The sequence below is a fragment of the Trachypithecus francoisi genome, unplaced genomic scaffold (genome assembly GCF_009764315.1).
Source record: "Trachypithecus francoisi isolate TF-2019V2 unplaced genomic scaffold, Tfra_2.0 Lachesis_group12, whole genome shotgun sequence".
NCBI classification, from domain to species: Eukaryota; Metazoa; Chordata; class Mammalia; order Primates; family Cercopithecidae; genus Trachypithecus; species Trachypithecus francoisi.
Genome location: NW_022681457.1, coordinates 1,642,923 through 1,658,674, shown reverse-complemented (window position 1 = coordinate 1,658,674; position 15,752 = coordinate 1,642,923). Strand labels below are relative to the sequence as shown.

The following is a 15,752-nucleotide window of genomic DNA, read 5'->3' as shown; positions in this document are numbered from 1 at the left end:
CGCTTATCCAGCTTTTACTATTTTGTCACTCCCAGTGCCAAGCGCGAAACTTACGTTAACCCGTCTAATGCTCAGGCAACCCAGAAGGAAGTTGATAACGCCCCATTGAACAGATGAGGACACGGAGGCTCAGACAGGTGCAGTGCTTGCCCACAAATAGGGAAGCCTGCCTTTAAGCAATGGTCTACCTAAACTCTCAAATTTTCTCTCTCTCTATGGGCCTGGGTTTATGTCCAGGATTTTAGCTCTTCTCCCTGTTTCTGCCACTGTCTTCAAAATCAAACTCCAGGTCTGTCTGAACCCAAAGTTTTTTTTTTCTTTTCTTTTCCTTTCTTTTCTTTTTTCTTTGCTTCTCTTTCTTTTTTTTGAGACAGGCTCTCACTCTGTTGCCCAGGCTGGAGTGTAATGGCATGAATATGGCTCACTGCAGCCTCAACATCTTAGGCTCAAGCCATCCTCCAGCCTCAGCCCCTTATGTAGCTGGGACCACAGGTGTGCACCAGCACACCCAGCTAATTTTTGTATTTTTTGTAGTGACTGTGTGTCATTTTGTTTTCCAGGCTGGTCTTGAACTCCTGAACTCAAGTGATCCTCCCACCATGGCCTCCCCAAATTCTGGGATTACAGGTGTGAGCCACCACGCCCGGCTTCTTTACTTTCAAACAAAATTACAGCCGGAAGCGGCTATAATTTGGAGGGTGAGACAGAGGATCACTTGAACCCAGGTTCAAGGTTACAGTGAGCTATGATTGTGCCCCTGCACTCCAGCCTGGGCAACAGCTCTGTCTCTAAAAAAAGACAAAAATCAGACCGGGCACGGTGGCTCACGACTGTAATCCCAGCACTTTGGGAGGCCGAGGTGGGCAGATCATGAAGTCAAAAGTTCGAGACCAGCCTGACTGACATGGTGAAACCCCATCTCTACTAAAAATACAAAAAATTAGCTGGGCATGGTGGCGAGCGCCTCATAGTCCCAGCTACTCGAAAGGCTGAGGCAGGAGAATCGCTTGAACCTGGGAGGCGGAGGTTGCAGTGAGCCGAGATCTTGCCACTGCACTCCAGCCTGGATGACAGAGCAAGACTCCGTCTCAAAAAAAAAAACAAAAAACAAAAACATAAAAACAAAAACCGAAAAAAACAAGTAAGACAAAAAACAAATTAGCAAAAATAGAAAAAATAAAAAATTATTATATGATGTATTACATCTAGTATATCGTATATATAGTCTAGTGTAGTATATTGTATATATAGTCTCATCTACATTTATAATATTGATAAATGTTACCATTAGTAATAGGCAGCTGTCATTTGCTAAGCATTTGTGTGGTTGCCACTGTACTATGTATTCTATATGTAGTCATCCAATCCTCAGGGGACCCCTAGGAGGGAGGCATTTTATTTTTTATTTATTTTTTTAATTTTAAATTTTTTTTTTTTTGAGATGGAGTTTCCCTCTGTCCTCCAGGCTGAAGTATAATGGCACGATCTCGGCTCACTGCAGCCTCCACCTCCCGGGTTCAATTCTCCTCCCTCAGGCTCCTGAGTAGCTGGGATTACAGGCCTCTGCCACCACACCCGGCTAATTTTTGTATTTTTAGTAGAGACAGGGTTTTGCCATGTTGGCCAGGCTGCTCTCGAACTCTTGACCTCAAGTGATCCGCCCACCTCAGCCTCCCAAAGTGCTGGGATTACAGGCAGGGGCCACCGTGCCCAGCGGAGGGGAACATTTTAAACTTCCACTTTACAATGGGGAAACTGAGACTGAAAGGTGAAGTCCTTGCCCAAGAAGCCCCAAAACCAACAACTGGCAGAGCTGGGATTTGAATCTGGATAGTGAGTTTCAGGCTTTTTCTCATCCCCTCCTTGGGACCCATCCGAGGGAAGCAGAACCTCTAGGAGGGGTCACTGTCCCTTCCTAAATTCAAGAGCAGAGGCGGCTTCTGGGATGGCATCAACCCCAGCCTCAGGCAAGAGACCTGTAGCCCCACCACCCAGGGCGAGGGGATATTTTCCTGTCTGGAGGCAGAAGGAAAATAAAATCCTCAGTACAGCAGGGTGGGAGGCACACAAGAGGGCAGGCTGGATGGAGGGTTGGAGCAGTGGAGATACGGCCCCTGTCCCCGCCCCCTCCCTCCTGGCTGGTGGGGGCAGGGGCCTCAGTCCTGCCTGCCTGAGAGGACACGCCGTCCTGTTCTGTTCCAGCCCTGTTTGTCTTCCTGCCCAGAGGGTGGGGGCGAGAGGGCCTCACGGTGCTGGGGGCCCAACAGAGGGAACAGGGAGTGGGAACCGGCAGGGAGGTGGGGCCAGCGCCCCACCTCCCAGGCAGCTGGGCTCTGTAATCCTCTGTGGCTGGGCTGCTTCTTCCATAGAAGGAGCCAGCTGGTGGCTGCGGAGGGACCCTCCTTCCAACTCCCAGCCTGCCCTCTGGATGTTCTACTGGGAAGTGTGGGTCTTTCCCATTTCACAGACTGGAGGCTAGTTCCTCTGGCTCAGGGTTCCAATCCTGACTCTACTACTTATAAACTCCATTACTTACAAGCTCCACTATTTATAAGGTGTGTGACGACTTATAAGCTGTGTGAACGTAATCGTGCCTTGTCGCCCAGGCTGGAGTGCAGGGGCTCGATCTCGGCTCACTGTCACCTCCGCCTCCCAGGTTCAAGCGATTCTCCTGCCTCAGCTTCCTGAGTAGCTGGGATTACAGGCGCCTGCCACCACGCCTGGGTAATTTTTGTATTTTTAGTAGAGACAGGGTTTCACTATGTTGGCCAGGCTGGTTTTGAACTCCTGACCTCAGGTGATCTGCCTGCCTAGGACTCCCAAAATGTTAGGATTACAGGTGTGAGCCACTGTGCCCAGCCAAGGTTAGACTTATTCTCCCTCTGTGCATGTCAGAGATGGAAAGCATGGGCTTAGGAGCTTCTTGGGCTTTAGAGTAACGTGGGTTACCCTACACGCCCCATAGTGTGGTATGTGCATGCAATTACCTACATGGTTTTTACACAAGCATTTTAAAGGGAGGACTGAATAACAGTGATACTGTAATAATGATAGCATTGGTGTGTTGAACACTCACGGAGCTAGATACTCCATTAAGTCCTTACTACAACCCTATTGAGCAGGAGAAGTGATTTCTCCTTTAAAGAGGCAGAAACCGAGAGTCGGAGCAATGGTATCCCCAGCCCAAGTAACCCAGCGCCCTCCATCGACACTGAACTATATTCAACCACTTCTCAGTGAATCTGACCATGTTCCTGCAATGACTTTCCCCATTTTCCGGATGAGGAAGGAAGCCCAAAGAGGTGATGAAACTTGCCTGAAGCCACACGGCTTTTAGTAGCAGAACCAGGATTCAAACCAGGCCTGTCTACTCTGACTTGAACTCACTTTGTGGCACACCTATTGGGTGTTCTGCCCCCCACCATCTGCTTCCTCACTACTGGCTCCTCATCTTGATCTGGGATGGTGGAAAGGGAGTGTGATCCCCAGTTTTCTTTGCTTTTTTTTTTGGAGACAAGGTCTGGCTCTGTTGTCCAGGCTGGAGTGCAGGGGCCTGATCTTGGCTCACTACAACCTCTGCCTCTCAGGCTCAAGCCATTCTTCCACCCCAGCCTCCTGAGTAGCTGGGACTACAGACACTCACCACCATGCCTGGCTGATTTGCGTATTTCTAGTATAGATGAGATTTTGCCATATTGCCCAGGCCCGCCTTGAACTCAAGCAATCTGCCCACCTCAGCCTCCCAAAGTGCTGGAATAACAGGCCTGAGCCACTGCGCCCGGCCTCCCCGTATTTCCAGGATCTGAAACTGAGGCTCAGAGCAGCAGTCACTGACACAAGTCCACACCACCAGGAAGTGGGTGAGAAGGGATTTGAACCCTGAGTTTGGGGCCTGTGCTCTTGGCAGGTGTGCCCACCGCCCAAGGGGCCCCTGCCCTGCCCCTCTTTTGCCTAGCAGCCTCGGTCCCTTCCCCTGTCACACCCCTGCTGCCTCCAGATCGCCCCAGCTGGCCCCATGCCCAGCCCTGGTCCAGGCCCCTGGCACTCTGCCCAGCTTGGGACGTGCAGCTGGAACCCTGCCACCCTTCCTCCGTGTTCCAGCCAAGAACAGGGGGTGGGGCCAGGGCCTGGAGGGCTCAGGGTGAGGCCTGAGAATGGGGGTTGGGGCCCAGTGCCCCCCTCCAACCAGGAAGGAGAGAAGTTCACCTCTTCCCTGCCCTGAAGCACTTGCCACCCATGAGGAAGGCGTAATAAAAGCAGGGAGTCCCTGCCCCACATTCAGGGCTACTTCTGGGATTTTCTCTTCTGACACTCAGCTGGGTACTGGGAGGTCTTACGAAAAGCACAGAGGATTTGGTGGCTGGGGGCTTAGGTTGTAGCTGGGCAAGGATGCCTCTTGGCACTGCCCAGAGCTGTCCTGACAGACCAGAGGCAGGGTTTGGGTTTGCAAAGGGACTTGGCATGAGGGTCTGTGGGAGTCTCTCTGCCCCCTGACTCTGCTTGTTCCCAAGGACATGGTAATCTGGTGGGTTGCCGGTCCCCAAAATCCTATCTTCTCCGGGAACCTTGTACCTCACAAGACACTCTGGGCTGCAAGCCGTACCCACCAGGGACTTCCCAAGAGCATCCTTGCCCACAGTGGGATGGCAGCCAGCCCCAGCTAGAGGAAGGGAAGGGGGAAAGGGGATTTGGGGGGCCCACTCACCATCGCCCAGGCCCCCTTTGCCTGAAGGGCCATCCAGGGGATGCAGGAGGGGACGCAGCGCAGCCAGGACCCGGGTGCGAGTTACGAGTGGGTGGCGCGCGGCGGTGAGATGACTCCACAGGAAAGGGCCGGCCTTGGGTGGGGAGGGGGGGCACCCCAGCTCAGCCAAGAGGGGCCCCCACCCAGCCAGGAGGGGGCGCTGAGAAGGGCGGGTCGACAGCTGGCCCAAAAAGGGTGGGATGGAGTTCCCTGGTAGGCCCAGAGCCAGGGCCTGGAATAGAGTGGGGGAGGGGGGAGAGGATAGGGGGGTTAGAAACATGGGGTGTGCACGGATCCAATCAGGCCTGAGAAGCCAGGGAGGAGGGAAGGGGGTGAGGCTTACTGGGTGCCTCACATTGGACAGGGAAAGCTGAGGACCTAGCACATATACCAGAGTCCCATGAGAACATGGCCAGATAAGACCCCATGGCAGCGGCCCCAGGGCACAGGTTCCTTGTGTTCCAGCAGAGCTGCACCTGCTGGGAGGTGAACCCAGAAACCCACCCTCTGCCCGGGATGACCCCAGCTGAGCACTGCGGCAGGGGGCGCTCCCATCACAGCCTGCAGGCTCACAGCACCCCGCCATGGAATCTCCCCAAAATAAAGCTTGAATGAGGTTCCCCTGTCTCTCAGGATGGGGGTGGAGGGGTGAGATGAGGGGCTGGACTTTGGGAAGTGGGTCCAGCTTGTTTCCCTGTTATTTAAGGGAGTGACTCTGGCTTTTGAAAGGATACAAAAAGTCTCTTAGGAAGGGTCCCTGACGGCTTCTGAAAGGGCCCCCTCTGCTCATTTCTAGGGAACCCAGCGTTTAGGAGACCATGTCAGGAAGGGTAGTATCAGAGGAGATCTCTCCTCTCTTGAACTCAGGAGATGAAGGCCATTTCAAGGGACTCCCTATATGTGGGAAGGCTCAATTTAGGGGTATCCCATATCTCCTAGGATCCAGGGACCTGGTGGAAAAGAATACCCTCAATGTGGGGAGTTCAGAGGCCAGAGGGATCAATATGTGGAGGGAGAATACCTCCCGCAGAAGCCTGGGGACTGCTCAAATGCAATCATCCCTAATTGATCAGGAATCCCAAGTTCCACCCCCAACCAGAAGTAAAGCGAGCCTTGGGTAACGAAAAATCGGGGACCCCGAAGCCGCTCTTGGCCAGAGGGGCGGGGCAGCCAGAGACGTAGGGAATCCCCCACCCCTGCAGTCTCTAAGGGTGGAGAGTGCGGCGGGGATGTGCCTCCATCTGCGCGTCCCGGGGCGTTCTTGTTTCGCACCCGCGAACCGCCTTCCCACAGTCCAGCTCAGGGGTCTCCAGGAGGAGAGCCCCCCAATTCCCAGAACTCCTGCCCCCGAACTTCAGTACCTTGCGCGCTGCAGCCCCAGCGCCATGGCTCGCCGGTCGCCGCTCCGGAGCCCTCGAAGGCCCGTAGCCCCCTCCCCTGGCCTTGCGAGCCCCCTCCCCAGCTCCTCCCCACGCCGCGCGGTTGGCTGTGCCGCGCCAGGCCCGCAGCTCTGATTGGGCGAAGGGCATGTCACTCCTGAAAAGGTGGCGGAACCAGGGGAAAAGACTTGGAAAGGCAAGGGGGGTGATACCGTGTAATACACACCCCCCAACCACGCCTCTCGCCGCGGACTTCCTAGGCAGTGTAGCCCGCACCGTCGGCTGGCCGCGCCTTCTCTGGCCCAGCCTCTAAAGTGCCAACGCCAGTACTCTTCTGAACCCACCTAGTTCACTCTGCTCTCTGCACCCCAGTCCCCAGCCTCTAACCCCCACCTCCTCTCACCTTTCCATTTTCTAACCCCAGTTGGGCCCTTCCGACCTCCCAATTCCACCCCTTCCAACCCCCTAGCCTCCTCTATCCCTTCTAAGGTATTCACAGAGTACCCTACTTCCCCTCCCTACCCTCCAACTCCCAACCCCACCCCAGTTACACAATCCCTGGCCCTCTGGCACCTACCTTTCCCTCTCACTCCCCAGCTCCTCCCTGCTGCCCCTGTCCCATACCCCACCTCGCCCCCCTTCCTCCAGTCTGCACCCTCTGCACCCCAGCTTACCTTCCCCCACCCCCTCTACTCCACCCTAACCTCTTGGCCTTTCTGACTCCCTTTTCAGGTCCCCACTGATGAATAATTAAGCTTATATCAAGTAAATATGTTTTAACTCAATCACATCTACTTTAAAAAAGAGCCAAGAAATAGTTTTTGTTTGTTTGTTTGTTTGTTTTTTTGTTTGTTTGTTTAAATAGTCAACTATGAAGGGAGAGGTACAAAGTTATCTAGCAATAATGAAAGAATTACACTTGGATAAGGAACAGTGTGTGTGTGTGTGTGTGTGTGTGTGTGTGTGTGTGTGTGTTGGACCACTATTCTGCATTTGGTTGGCAGGGAAGGATACTATAGCAGAAGTGGCCTTGTTGAACCTTGAACTTGCCAGGCAAGTTGCTCACCTTAGGGCCTTTGCACTTGCTGTTGTTCCCACAGCTTAGAACACTCTTCCTCCAGGAATCCACACAGCTCCCCGGCTCACCACAGTACCCTACTCTGTTTTCTTTTGGGAAACCACTTCTCTCTCCTCTTCATCTATTTAATTTGAATAGGGTTTAGCCACTGCTCCGCCTTCACCAGCTCCAGGGATGGACACAGGATCCAGACCTGGCTAATCAGTTGAGTCTGCTTCCCTGGCCACAGTGATTGGTTCAGGGAAAGCATGTTACCTAATTTAGCCCAATGAGAATCAACCCTGAGACATTTGCTGCAACCATCAGGAAAGAGGTTTTTCTATTTCTGCTGGAATTGCCGAGCAGATGGAGCAGATGGGGCTCACACTGCCACAAAGAGAAGAGAGGCTTTATGCGATGAGGTTCAGTGCAAAAGAGATTGTGCAGAAATGAACGACTGTGAAAGGCAGTTTTGACCCCAGTACTTGAGTGCCTAGATCCAGCCATACCTGAACTCCAGTTTAATTCTTGGATTTTCAAATGACACCCACGATGGGCTTTTTTTTTTTTTTCCTGTTGCTTTTGTCAAATATTGCTTCATTCACTATTGCCTTATTTGCTTTGTGCTTAGATTAGTTTGAATGGATTTTAGATGCTTGCACCCAAGAGAATCTTGATATATAGAGAAACTAACTCTCAATCCTCAGTATGGAGGCATGTGGGATGTTAGAAAAGGAGCAGTCTGAATTATAAAGAGGGGCTGACCATGGTGGCTCATGCCTGTAATCCCAGCACTTTGGGAGGCTGAGGTGGGCAGATCACCTGAGGTCAGGAGTTCGAGACCAGCCTGGCCAACATGGTGAAACTCCGTCTCTACTAAAAATACAAAAATTAGCCGGGCATGGTGGCACACCCTTGTAATCCCAGCTATTTGGGAGGCTGAGGCAGGAGAATCGCTTGAACCCAGGAGGCAGAGGTTGCAGTGAGCCGAGATCATGCCATTGTACTCCGGCCTGAGTGACAGAGTGAGACTCTGTCTCTTAATAAATAAATGGTAGAAGGGGCTGCAGAGGAAGCCATGTTCTTAGAGTTTGTCAGGGTTTAAGTAAAGACACGGAGTAGAAGAAATGCTCAAGGGACAAACCGAGGAAGGGGCATGATTGTTAACAAGGCAACAAGAGTTCCAGTGAGTGTGTTGGAAGAGTTTGGAGGGGGCAGTAGTTGGATGATAGATTGAGTGGAAGAGAAGAACTCATTGATTTTGGCATGAGGGAGTCGTAGCCGAGAGCCAATCGGAGGGATTTACAGTGCCCAAGAAAAGCTGGCACTAGTTCAACAAACATGAAAATAGAACTAACACTTTATATATAGAGATGCAACAGGTGTCTCTCTATGATATAGGATAGCATTAAACTTCACTCGGAGGTTCCCAGCAGCTAAGGCAATAAGGGAAATGTGTCCGTTGAAATGGTTTCCAATTTTTGCTAAAGGATGTGTTCTTATTTGTCTGAAGAGACAAGTTTTGTACCTGGAACTGAAGTTAAGGGGGAATTTAAGACCTTTTAATATTAAAATGTAGAGTGGTCTGAGCTGCCAGGAACTGTGGGAGCTTGGTTGAAGCGCCTCACCCTCCTGTCAGGGTTGTCAGAAAGGTTTATTGTGGAAGGGACATTTGGATGCAGACTTGAGGAGGAATAACAGTGAGGCAAGAAGAGAGAGGGTTGGGTACAGCCGAGTGCAGTGGCTCTCACCTGTAATCCCAATGACTCAGGAGGCTAAGCGGGGAGGATCGTTTGAGGCTAGGAGTTTGAGACCAGCCTGGGCAACACAGCAAGATCCCATCTCTTAATTTTTATTTTATTTATGTATGTGTTTATTTATTTTTTGAGACTGGGTGTCGATCTTGTCGCCTAGGCTGGCGTTCACTGGCATGATCTTGGCTCACTGCAACCTCTGCCTCCCAGGTTCAAGCAATTATCCTGCCTCAGCCTCCTGAGTAGCTGGGATTACAGGCACCTGCCACCACACCCGGCTAATTTTTGTCTTTTTAGTAGAGCGGGGTTTCACCATGTTGGCCAGACTGGTCTCAAAATCCAGACCTCAGGTGATTTGCCCATCTCAGCCTCCCAAAGTGCTGGGATAAGAGGCATGAGCCACTGCGCCCAGCCTCCATATCTTAATTTTTTTTTTTTTTTAACTTTGCCAGGCATGGTGATGTGCGCCTATAGTCCCAGTTACTTGGGAGGCTGAGACGGGAGGATTGCTTGAGCCCAGGAGCTGGAGGCTGCAGTGAGCTATGATTGTGCCACTGCACTCCAGTCTGGGCAACAGAGTGAGACCTCATCTCTAAAATAAATAAATACATGAATGGGAGGGCTGGGGGGAAAGTACTGTAGGCAAAAGGAAGAGAATACAACAGTTTGGAGGCAAAAGAGAGCTTGGTACATTGAGGGAACTGACAGGCAGACTGTGGTTGCAGCCTGGAGTATAAAGAGAGGAGATGGGAAGTGTTGGTGGAGGGGTGCATGGGTGTGAGATCAAACCAAGTCTGAAAGTCGTTGAAGAATCTCAGGCATTCCCTAGGGAGCACTGGGGAGCCATGGCAGAGTTTTGAGCAGGACAGAACACAACACTAAGGATTCCTTTGGGAGCTGGGTGTGGTAGTTCACACTTGTAATTCCAGGTTTGGGAGGCCAAGGCAGGAGGATCGCTTGAGGCCAGGAGTTTGAGACAAGCCTGAGCAACATAGTGAGAGCTCATCTCTGAAAAAAATTTAAAAGTTAACTGGGCATGGTGGCATGCACCTGTAGTCTCAGCTACTCAGGAGGCTGAGGAAGGAGGATTGATTGAACCCAGGAAGTTGAGGCTGCAGTGAGCTATGATCCTGCCATATACTCCAGCCTGGGTGACAGAAACCCTGTATTAAAAAACAAAACAAAACAAAACAAATTCCTCTGGAAGGTGAATGAGAGGGAGTGATATTAGATCAGAGAACAAGAAGGAGGCTGGGCTGGGGTGGTGACCTGGGTGTAAATAAGAGATGCCTGAGCCAGGGAAGGGGCCATGGAGATGAAGGAAAGGGGATGGACTGAAGAGATATTGAGGTTCATCATTAGTAGAATGGATAAGCAAATTGTGGTATGCCCATGCAGTGAATACTATCAGCAAGAAAACAAAAAAAATGAACTATTGATACACATACATCATGGATGACTCTCCAAAACCTTACGATGAGCAAAAGAAGCTAGACACAGAAAAGAATGTATTATGCAATTTCATTTAAATGAAGTTCCAGAACAAGTAAGGCTAATGTATAGTGGGAAAAACATCAGGGGAGTGCTTCTTTATCTTGACAGAAATTTGGGTTACACGGTTATATAAATTTGTCAAAACTTAGTAAATGGCACACTTCAGATTTGCACATCTTGTATATAAACTTTACTTCAAAATAGAAAATAAAGAATGATAAACAAATACTGACAGACACTCTGAAGGACTTAGGGGACAGGGTACTGGTGTCTGCAACTTTCATTGAACTGCATCAAAACCAAGCTGGAATGGGCCAGGCACGGTGGCTCACGCCTGTAATCTCAGCACTTTGGGAGTCCAAGGCAGGCAGATCACGAGGTCAGGAGATCAAGACCATCTTGGCCAACATGGTGAAACCCCGTCTCTACTAAAAATACAAAAATTAGCCGGGCGCAGTGGCCTGCGCCTATAATCCCAGATACTTGGGAGGCTGAGGCAGGAGAATTGCCTGGTCCCGGGAGGCAGAGGTTGCAGTGAGCCTAGATCGCGCCACTGCACTCCAGCCTGGCGACAGAGTGAGACTCCGTCTAAAAAACAAACAAACAAGCAAACAAAGAAACTAAGCTGGAGTAATAGATGGATGGATGGATGGTGTAATGGACAGATGGATGGATGGTGTAATGGATGGAAGGATGGGTGGATGGGTGGGTGGATGGATGGTGTAATGGATAGATGGTGTAATGGATGGATGGAGGGATGAATGGATGGAGTAATGAATGGATGGATGGAGTAATGGGTGGATGGAAGGATGGAGGGATGGATGGATGGAGGGATGGATAAATGTATAGAAATATAATTGAGCAAATACAGTAAAATGTTAAGAGTGGGGTCTAGGTGATTGGGATAAGGGTTTTCATTGTAAAATTCTTCAACTTTTCTGCATGCTTGAAATTGCTCATAATGAAATGTTGGAAGAAACAAGAAATGTTTAGGAGGCAAGAGGGACATGGTTTGGAGAGTGATTGATTAGTTGGTTGATTATTTGGTTGTGGAGATAAGATTTTTTTTTTTTTTTTGAGGCGGAGTCTCGCTCTGTCCCCCAGGCTGGAGTGCAGTGACGCAATCTCAGCTCACTGCAAGCTCCGCCTCCCGGGTTCACACCATTCTCCTGCCTCAGCCTCCTGAGTAGCTGGGACTACAGGTGGCCGCCACCGTGCCCGGCTAATTTTTTGTATTTTTAATAGAGACAGGGTTTCACCGTGGTCTCGATCTCCTGACCTTGTGATTCACCCGCCTCGGCCTCCCAAAGTGCTGGGATTACAGGCGTGAGCCACCGCACCTGGCCAAGATTTTTTTTTAAGTGTCTTCTGCCTTTGGCAAATGGAAGCCTTCATGTTTTTAAGGTGAGTTGGGCTCTTTTCCTGTCACCCTCCTCTTTCCTTTCCCTTGGATCTATTCTTCCAACAATATATGCACCCATTAATCCATTCATTCCTTCCATTTATACCAACAAGTATTCACAGAGTGGTGAACATATACCTGACACTGTTGTAGACATTGGGGATACAGCAGTGACCAAGACAGATAGAGATCCCTCACCTGCCCTCATGGAACTTACACTCTAGTTGGGCAGACAGAGTATACACAAGAAACATAAGTGAAATATGCAATTCATTAGATTATGCTAAGTGCTCTGCAGAAATGGAACCCAGGGAATAAGGATGGGAAGTGATTTATTTTTCGGGGAGGGAAGGGGAGTTGTAATTTTAAATAGTGTGGTCATGGAAGGACTTATTGAGAGGGTGACATTTGAACAAAGACCTGAACATGAGGTGGGAGCTATATAGAGTTCTGGAGGAAGAGCCTTCTGAGCTGGGAGAACAGCAAGTGCAAAGGCACTGAGGTGGGACTTGCTTGGTAAGTTTAAGAATCAGCAAGGAGGCTAGTGTGGCTGGAGCAGAGGAGTGGATGGGTATAGTGGGATAAGAGGTCAGAGAGTCAATATTGACAGGAAACCATGGTATGGGCAGATCATGTAGGAAGGATCTTTTAGATTAAGTGTAGACTTTGGCTTTTACTCTGAAGGAGATGGGAACATGAGAGGCTTTTAAGCAAGAAAGCAACATCTGAGTTAGGTATTTTTTGTTTGTTTTTTTCTGACAGAGTCTCACTCTGTTGCCCAGGCTGGAGTGCTGTGATGCAGTCTTGGCCCACTGCAACTTCCACCTCCCCGGTTCAAGCAATTCTCCTGTCTCAGTCTCTAGAGTAGCTGGGACTGCAGGTGTGCGCCATCACACCTGGCTAATTTTTTTGTATTTTTCATAGAGATGGCATTTTGCCACGTTGGCCAGGCTGGTCTCTAACTCCTGACCTCAAGTGATCCAACTGCCTTGGCCTCCCAAAGTGTCGGGATTACAGGCATGAGCCACTGTGCCAGGCCTGTGTTAGGTTTTAATGAAAGGAAAAGTCTTCAACTAGGAAAGAGCTGGAAGTTCCCTAGTTTACGAACCACCCCAGTGAAAAGATTTGTTTTGCTCATGGATCTGCAGTCTGGGCAGGGCTCAGCAGGGATGGCTCATCTTTGCTGCACTTGACACCCCTTGGGGTGGCTTAAAAGGCTGTGGACTGGAATGATCTGAAGCTTTCTCACTCACCTGTCGGGAAGCTGATGCTGCCTATCAGCTGGGACTTCACCTGGGCCCTGTGACTGGAACATCTACTTGTGACCTTTCCATGTGGCTGCTTGGGCTTCCTCACATCATGGCAGCTAGGTCCCAGAGGCCAGTGGTGGGGAGTGGGTAGGGAGAGGAAGGCCAAGAGAGAGAAGGGAAGGGAAAGGACAAGCAGAAGCTATGTCTGCTTTTATGACTTAGCCTTGGAAGTCATGCAGGCATGCTGTGTCACTTCTGCCCCCCCTCCACCCTTTTTTTCCCCTCCGTCAAGGCAATCACAAAGTTCTGCCCATCTTCAAGAAGAGGAAAATACTCTGCCTTTTGATGGGAGGGGCAAGCTACCACAAGGGAGAGCATGTGAGACTCAAAATATTACTGTGACCATTTCCAAGAAATGTCTTCTGCCATACTCTTCATAGCACTGTATCTAGCTAGGCCCTGTATCCCCTGGGACCTAGCTGCCATGATTTGAGGAAGCCCAAGCAGCCACATGGAAAGGTCATAAGTAGATGTTTCAGCCACAGGGCCCAGGTGAGCTCCACCTATGAGCAGCAGCCTGGAGGTGGAAGTCATAGGCCTTGGGATACTAGGGAATACATGCTTGTCTTATCGACAGGGAAAGAAGATTCAGCAACAAAAACTCAGAACTGTGCACGAACCCAATTCTGATAAGCCAATGTTGCTGGCCACAGTCTCCTGCACATCTTCATGGATGTTCTACTTACAATCAGGTCTGGTTGTCTTTATTGTGTGTGACTCACATCCTATTGGCCACAGGAAGTCACATGACCAACCCTGACCTCAGTGGGTCAGGGAATGTATTTGACATACTCAAGAGGACCTGTAAAGTCACATGGTACACTCATGGATGTATAATTCTATAACAAGGAGGAAGGGTGAGTTCACTTCTGTTGACTCATCCTCCCTACTGCTCAAGGCTGGGGAGAATTGCTTCTGACCTATTCATAGCTACCTCTTGTGATCGGATTTTATCTCCAGTCTCCCCTTGCCCAACTCTGACTCCTAATAAGGTCCTTGGATTTAAAAAGTCCAGCTGCTACCCCTGGAACACTGCCAGGGGCAGAAAATCCCTCCAAACTCAAGCCAAGGCCAACCCGGAATCAGGTGATGGAAATAAACAGCACCAGTTCCAAGCATGATGCACAGGTCCGGTGCCAAGCGCTGTCCTAAGTCCTTTGCATTCCTGTTCACATTGGAATGTCACAGCAGCCCCATTAAGTGGGCTCCAATGTTTTCCTATATTGTAGTAGTTGGGATCCTGGGCTCTGGAGCCAGGCTGCCTGCATTCTAATCTCATCATTTACCAGCTGCATAACCTTAAACAAATTACTTAACCTCTCTGTGACTCATAGAGTTCCCTCCATCTCCTCCCTCCCTCCCTCCCTTCCTTCCTTCCTTCCTTCCTCCTTCTCTCTCTGTCTCTCTTCCTTCCCCTTCCCTTCCTTTCTTTTCCTTCCTTCCTCTTTCCTTCCTTTGTTTCCTTTTTTTTTTTTTGAGATGGAGTCTCACTCTGTTGCCCGGTCTGGAGTGCAATGGCACGATCTCAATTCACTACAAGTCAAGTCACTCAGATCACTACAACCTCTGCCTCCCGGATTCAAGTGATTCTTGTCCGTCAGCCTCCCGAGTAGCTGGGATTACAGGCATGTGCCACCATGTCCAGCTAATTTCTGTGTTTTTAGTAGAGACAGGGTTTCACCATGTTAGTCAGGATGGTTTCGAACTCCTGACCTTAGGAGATCTGCCTACCTCGGCCTCCCAAAGTGCTGTGATTACAGGTGTGAGCCACTGCACCCGGCCTATTTCCTTCTTTTGAGAGAGGATCTTGCTCTGTCGCCCAGGCTGGAGTACAGTAGCATGAACACAGCTCACAGCAGCCTTGACCTGGGCTCAAGTGATCCTCCTGCCTAAGCTTCCTGAGTAGCTGGGACCACAGGCACAGACTACCACAGTCAGATAATTTTTAAAATTATTTGTAGAGACAGGGTCTTGCCATGTTGCCCAGGCTGGTCTGGACCTCCTGGGCTCAAGTGATCCTCCCACCTCAGCCTCCCAAAGTGCTAGGATTACAGGCATACGTCATTTCATTTTTTTTTTTTTTTGAGACAGAGTTTCGCTCTTGTTACCCAGGTTGGAGTGCAGTGGTGTGATCTCGGCTCACTGCAACCTTTGCCTCCTGGATTCAAGCGATTCTCCTGCCTCAACCTCCCGAGTAGCTGGGCTTACAGGCATGTCCCACCATGTCCGGCTAATTTTGTATTTTTAGTAGAGATGGGGTTTCTCCATGTTGGTCAGGCTGGTCTTGAACTCCTGACGTCAGGTGATCCGCCCGCCTTAGCCCCACCAAAGTGCTGGGATTACAAGCGTGAGCCACGATGCTTGGCCAAGGCATTTCTGAAAAGTGCATTTGATTAAAATAAACAAACAAACAAACACGCCCTCATGGTAGCTTGAATTATTGTTTCCAAATCTCCACTTCCTCCTTGTTATAGAATTATACATCCATGACTGTACCATGTGACTTTACAGGTCCTCTTGAGTATGTCAAATACATTCCTTGACCCACTGAGGTCAGGCTTGGTCATGTGACTTCCTGTGGCCAATAGGATGTGAGTCTTACGCAATAAAGA

The 15,752-nt window shown here is 50.0% G+C and overlaps 1 protein-coding gene across 5 annotated transcripts in view; it reads right to left on the bottom strand.

The window, feature by feature from the left end:
- The window catches only part of HIF3A (hypoxia inducible factor 3 subunit alpha), a 48,610-nt gene extending 42,415 nt beyond the window's left edge, over positions 1 to 6,195 (bottom strand). For 3 of the 5 annotated variants that reach the window (XM_033223752.1, XM_033223756.1, XM_033223755.1), the window contains exon 1: positions 6,106 to 6,195. In XM_033223752.1, the coding sequence (XP_033079643.1) occupies positions 6,106 to 6,131 (26 nt within the window). In that variant the 5' untranslated portion in view covers positions 6,132 to 6,195. Of the gene's footprint in view, positions 1 to 4,705; positions 4,919 to 6,105 lie in introns of those variants that run through there. The other 2 variants (XM_033223753.1, XM_033223754.1) reach the window with 1 other exon arrangement.
- Positions 6,196 to 15,752: the final 9,557 nt, after the last annotated feature.